Below are 6,619 nucleotides of genomic sequence, written 5' to 3'. Positions count from 1 at the left end.
AACAAGAATTGTCCACTAAATAGCTCCATGAAACAATAGGAGGAGAATTTTGCATGCAGGTGGATACATTTGTTAAGCTTTTTACAAATTTTACAACTTACTTCAGATAAAAATGATATTATTGTAACTATGAGTTTCCGTAGCATCAAATAAAACCTTACATCAACAAATGTTTGATTGATGATTATCTGCATGTGATACAACATACTTTTCTCACATCAACATGCATTATGTCATCGATTCATGAACTAAAAGAACACAAAAAAGAATCAAGGATATCTCTCCCATCTACCGCTGATATACTGTAAGCTCTAACACAGACCATTGGTCATGACTGCTGACAGACAACATGCACCAATACCAGTGGTGTCCTTCCTCTCTATATGAATATGTCCGATACACAAATAACCAACACATCTCTATTTGAGGCCCATCTGTGTTTGTGTGAGCATAGGTCAAAAATGTATAGGTCACTTTTTAAATTTGACTGTCTTGACTGTCTTTATACATTTACCTTGCATTGATGCACAGGCATAAGAGCATATGCTATTCAGCCATGCTGATTGGCAGAGATGAGACTTTGTGTTATGAATTTTGCCATACCACTCTAATAATAAACATTGTTTTCTTTCTGCTTGTATTTATGTTCATTAAGAAGCCGTTTGTAAGTTTAAATGATGCATATCTAATCTTCAAGCATATTTAAGAGTGTGTGAAAGTCCCTCGACTGTCTGAAAAGGAAGACTGACAAGGACCAAACTGAGAATGAAGGTCAGTGGTTTTATAAAAAATAAAAAAACAGCTTAATAACAGTGTTCAAAGTTCTTGGAGGACTGAATATGTAAATGGTCTCCACCACCTAACTGCTGAACACAAAGAAACCCAACTTGATTCCAAAGTGTCTCCTAACCGCTAACGAAACCAGCGAGTGTTTCCCCCCGGTCTTGTGTCAGTGGCGCGGGAGCAGCTGAGCGAGTCTTTATCTGTGATTAGGCCAGTCATCAGGCCTCTCTGAGGAGCCAGGTCTCTATTATCTGCCCTGGGTCAGCACCCTCGCATCAGTCCCCCACACCGATAAACACCAGCCAAAGCATAATCACCCACCGCGCACAGGTCTTCTCAGAAGTACACGTCCCTTCCCCCACACACACACGCACACAAACTTACACACACACACACGGAATAAGAGTCAGTGTGGAAGTGTGTTTGTCTGGCTGTGTGTGTGTGTGTGTGTGTGTATGTGTGTGTGTGTGTGTGTGTGTGTGTGTTAGTGTGTGTGAGACTAGCTGTGTGTGCATCCAGAGTGGTTACTCTTTACATGCTCACATTTACATGATTTATATGATTGATATGCATTCACTGACTCCATTTATTTTTGTATGCAGTTTGTGTAAAACGCTAAACTATTTCAGCACACAGACACTTCATTTGAAGCATGGACATTCTCATTCACATACAGTATATTCACACATGTGGCTTGCCTCACCAGAAGTTTAATCTGACAACTGCTGTTTACACATTTTACTGAACTCTTTCTGACTTCAGGTTACCACAGCAAGCTGCTGGTATTTTCTGCTCCTAAAAATATACCAGATATGCACAATGAGGATTACCTCCCAAAGAAAGTAGAAGTAATAGTGTCTGTGTTCCCAGTAGTTCTGTGTACCCCCTGACGAAAAAAGATAAGAAAATGTCATTGCACAGTTCATAGATGGCGGCTTTCCTTTTGGTTGAACTGTGGTAGATTTGTAAAATTTATAACAGACAGACAACAGAAGGACTTATTATTATTGTTATTATTATTATTATTATTATTATTATTATTGTTATTATTATTATTATTATCATCATTGTCATTATTGTGCAATATATGACCACTACTACCACTACGACCAATTGTATTGTAGATAAATGTTCAAAGCACAATTTGAATATCTGAACAGTGAAGTTTATTGATAGTTTTGAAAGGAATAAAACAGCTGACCACAGTGCTTAGTCAATGGAGTCTTTCCTTGTGGTCCTTTTAAACCCATAGGATGACTTTTAGTAAATACTCTTGGAGCGACCATATTTATCATGCTGCATGTTAGTGAATGAAATAGAGCAAAAACAGGCTGCTTCTACAAGACATATTTTTCCTTTCTTAAGCCTTTGTGAGTGAGTTTGAGTGCTAGCTTATTTGTTAGCGCAGGGTCAGACAAACTAAGCAGGAAGGCCGTGTGATATTGCCGCTAACTGCAGATACCAGAAATGCTGGGTCACTGCTCAGACACACGTACAACAGACAAGGGATGATGCTTGTGCTCTTCACATTTGTATACTCTCACAACCACACACACACCAACACACACACACACACACACACCTTCACACACACACATACGCAAATACATAGACATGAAACACACATTTGAAACCACGCCCAATGCCCAAAAAACGGTCTGACAGACCAGGCATCAGTAGGGGTCTATCTTATGAGAGAGAGACAGAAAGGGGGAGGAGAGACTGGTTGACAGACAGACAGCGAGAGAGAGGGAGAGAGAGAGAGAGGTGGGGGGACTAACTGTATTTAACTGTATCTGAATGTATAACTGTAAAACCAAGACAGGACTAGCAGGACTAAATTGTATAATTAACAACAGTCATTTGTACCTTTATAATTTGAATAAAAAGTTTTCCTCAAAGGTTTCTTGCCGCCACATTTTCTGAGAATTAGAATCTTTACAGAGAACTTTGAAAGCCTTAACCGGATGGCTGCAACTCAAGCTGTGCTGCCCTCTTTCAGTTCGTTCTCAAACTTCTCCGACTTTGGTCAGGACATGAAGGTATGTGCTTCTTCCTTGTCTGTAGGGTTTGGAATATTGAAGACTGCCAGTTGGTTCCTGTTGGTTTCTATACAGTTGTAGTGTTTAACATACTTTTCTGTGCCGTGATCATGCAAAAGATAAATGCAACACCAATCAAGTCGGGATATTGTTTAAAATGACAAACATACCATTCCATTCTAGTCTCAACTCAATTTGAGGTTCCCGCTGACAAACGTCACTGTAATCGCCATGTAGGCCGGTAAAGATCGGCCCTGGATCTGACTTTTCAATTTCGTCAACAAAACAAAATTGATTGAAAGGGATTTACAATGAAATGTAAGATATTGCGATAAAGTCATATGATTGTGCTCAAATGTATTTAATTATTTAATTAATCGAAAATCCATTACAATTTGTAAACAACATTATGACTCCCATTCATGACAACCTATTTTCCTCCTGGCGTCGTCACTAGGTGTGGAGGTTTGAGGATGGCTCTTTGAGCATTAACCCTCAGGACAGGAGATCCATATTGGAGTACCATAGTAACGACACACAGGAGCTGCCGACGACCCTCAGAGAGGCCCAGCTGGAGGATGAGCACGGTGCAAACTGGGACATGGAGTTTTTACTGTCCAGCTGGGGCAGCACCTCACCCGATCAGGAGAACTGCAGTCAGGACTGCAACTCCCACAGGCCTGCAGCTCAGGACCAAGGCAGGTTGTTCCAAGGGAGCCTTCAGGATGGGGGGGTCCTGAAGGAGCACTCAGGGCTGGACAGGCACTATGCCAGCAATGGCAGCTTGATGGCTGAGTTGCTCTCCCCTGAGGACTCTGTGACCTGCTCCATCCCTGAGCTGTACAATGGAGGCTACGCAGGGGAGCTGCAGGGGAAGCAGTTCATGCTCCACTCCAACACTGACCAGTACGGCATCCCGTTTGGACACAACACAGAGGACCCCAACGAGCATGGGGCTGCCGGCCATGGCAAAGCAAAGTCCTGGGATTATGGCCACTATTTCCCTCAACACACATCTCTGATGGCTTTTCCAGATTCCAGATTCCTACCAGCGGCAGCTGTGGATGCAGAAGCCCCCGATGCTCATTCCCAACGCTCTCACTACAACTTCATCCCAAACTACCACCACCATCCAAAGCTGTACCCACACCAGGTGGGCCCAGTTGGTTTTGTCCACAGGCAGGCAACAGGCGTCTACACCTCCACACCAAGTTTGCTGCCCGACTCCACAGTGCCCTCTACAGGCATGGAAGGGAAACGCGGCCGAAAGGGCTTGGGGAAGAAGAGGGCTGCGGTGCACAGCTGTGAATACCCCGGCTGCACCAAGACCTACACCAAGAGTTCACACCTCAAGGCACACCTGCGCACTCACACAGGTGAGGACAATTTGTGACAATTCGATGATCATTTGCCAGCCTTACTTTGTTTTCAACCGCAACTGTATACAACTTCGGAGGGGTCTTCTTTCCAAACTTACCGGCGTACTATACATTATTCCGACAAAATGATAAAATACATTCCCCTAAAATACCTATTTTTTAACAAATCTGTTGCCTTCTCCTGACTCCTGAAAAAATAGTTCTTCAAGCAAACAGAACTTTAAAGTTTCAGGTGTTGCAGAGAAACCTATTACTTGCTGACTTCAACTTACAATGAATTAAGTGAACAGACAAGTGATGATGAAAGATGTGAATTGGTTGAATTGGCAGCGGTCTTTATAAAGAAATATCAGACCTCTGAACGTCAAATCAATTGAACTTTTTGCAACGTTCTGACGAAAAAAACTGTAATCCTGACCCAAACCCAATGTATTTACAAGTTGCACTGTAACTTCAGAACTGTCATGAAAGGAAGCAAACAATGTAAACTTGTATTTTTGCTCTTGTCTACTGATAATGTACAGGTGAGAAACCATACCACTGCTCATGGGAGGGCTGTGGGTGGAAGTTTGCCCGATCCGATGAGTTGACCCGCCACTTTCGCAAACACACAGGCCAGAAGCCTTATGAGTGTCTGCTGTGCCAGAGGGCTTTCTCACGCTCCGACCACCTGGCCCTGCACATGAAGAGACACGTATGAGGTCAAACAACATGGACACACACACACACACACACACACTCGCACATCACATACACACACTCGCACATCACATACACATCACACACACACACACACACACACACACACACACACACACACACACACACACACACACACATATACTCACATAAATCACACTCACACTCATACATCAAACTCTCTCACACACACACAGACACACACACACACAAACACACATTCCACACTCACAAATACTCACATATATCACACATCACACTCACATTCTCTCTCTCTCTCCAACACACACACACGCACACGCACACGCACACGCACACGCACACACACACACACACACACACGCACACAAACACACACACACACACACACACACACACACACACACACACACACACACACACACACAGGTCAGTTAACTTTCTAAATGATACATGATATGTCAATGTAGCAAATTATTAATGTACAGCAGATGAACTATGATATCGTTATATTCAGCTATGGCTTACCAATAGTGCAATGCAAATGGTAGGCAGGGAATACTTGGGAATGTCAGGAATGTTAGGAATGTCAGGAATGTTAGGAATGTCAGGAATGTCCAACACACTGAGCCGTTTTCACCAAAGGACCTGAGAAGATTCTGACACATGCTGAGGTACAGTTGGATCAGCTCTGCATACAGGCAATGTCAGGACAGTCTCAAGCTTCAGTGGGAATTGTCTCATCCCTAGTTTAGAAAATGTCAAGGTAGCTTTGCCTGTGTGGAAAACACTACATGAAGCCCTTTATGGCTTTATGGCCCTGTATGAACTGTGCCAGATGGTCACACGTGGAACAAGAATCATGGCAGCTGTATGTTCAGCCCTGGCTTGTATTTTTTTTTTAGCCATGGCATTTTTTAGGCAGAAATAGCAAACATGTAGAAGGTGCATGTGTAATTTTTCCTATTCTAACTTCACTTATTTAATAGAAATATATTTTAGTTTACATTTCTTCATAAGGCTCCTAACATAGGCGGCTCACAGCTGAGGTGGAGTCAAATACACTTTTAAAATGTTAAAACGGGAAAACAGTTGGTTGTACTCATGGATTATTTTAACAGCTGAGCTGAAATGTGTGTTTTTGTGCAGCTATACAATACAGCCCTCAATTCCCTACATAACACCAATGATTTTCTCACATTCTCAATTCCGTATTTATTCACCTTTTTATTACTATTATGTGAAATATTTACTTTATTACTTGGAATTGTCAGTTAAAACTGTCTCTATTTATTATTTACCATCTTTAGGATATGATGCCGTAAGTTTTATTCTTTTGGCTTTTGACTTTTCTAAAGTATTCTTTGTATTTTTTCTATAATTTTGCAAATAAATAAAGGCCTGAAAGTAAAAGTGTGGAGTAGTACTTTAAATGACCAGTAGATGGCGACATGGCCATGAGTTGAAGGACAATGCCTCCTCTCTCTGTGGTCCATTTTTATCAAATCAACTAACTGCAGTCACCAGTCTCTTCGTGTGGGGGTGTAGGGTGAGCCTCACATTACGCAACCAGACAGACTATGATTCATCCACATTATATCACATGATAAAATGGATATGCCGCTGCCACCACATTGTTTTTGTTGTTGTTGTCAGGCTATGTTCAACTAAGCCTATTTACAAGCAATGTGAAAAACTGTATCAGACTTTGATTCAGCCATTACTTTTCCAAAAATC

At 42.0% G+C, this 6,619-nt stretch overlaps 1 protein-coding gene across 1 annotated transcript; it reads left to right on the top strand.

Annotated features, from left to right (window-relative positions):
• Positions 1-2,750: 2,750 nt before the first annotated feature.
• On the top strand, positions 2,751-4,904 carry klf1 (Kruppel like factor 1 (erythroid); the record flags this gene model as incomplete). The annotated part of the gene is made up of 3 exons (XM_080841661.1): positions 2,751-2,825; positions 3,283-4,201; positions 4,729-4,904. The coding sequence occupies 3 exons, from the start codon at positions 2,751-2,753 to the stop codon at positions 4,902-4,904; spliced, it is 1,170 nt and encodes a 389-aa protein (XP_080697787.1).
• Positions 4,905-6,619: the final 1,715 nt, after the last annotated feature.

This window comes from Sprattus sprattus (assembly GCF_963457725.1).
Source record: "Sprattus sprattus genome assembly, chromosome: 1".
Taxonomy (NCBI): Eukaryota; Metazoa; Chordata; class Actinopteri; order Clupeiformes; family Clupeidae; genus Sprattus; species Sprattus sprattus.
The sequence above is the reverse complement of the archived record's forward strand: the minus strand, read 5'-3'. Positions and strand labels throughout refer to the sequence as shown.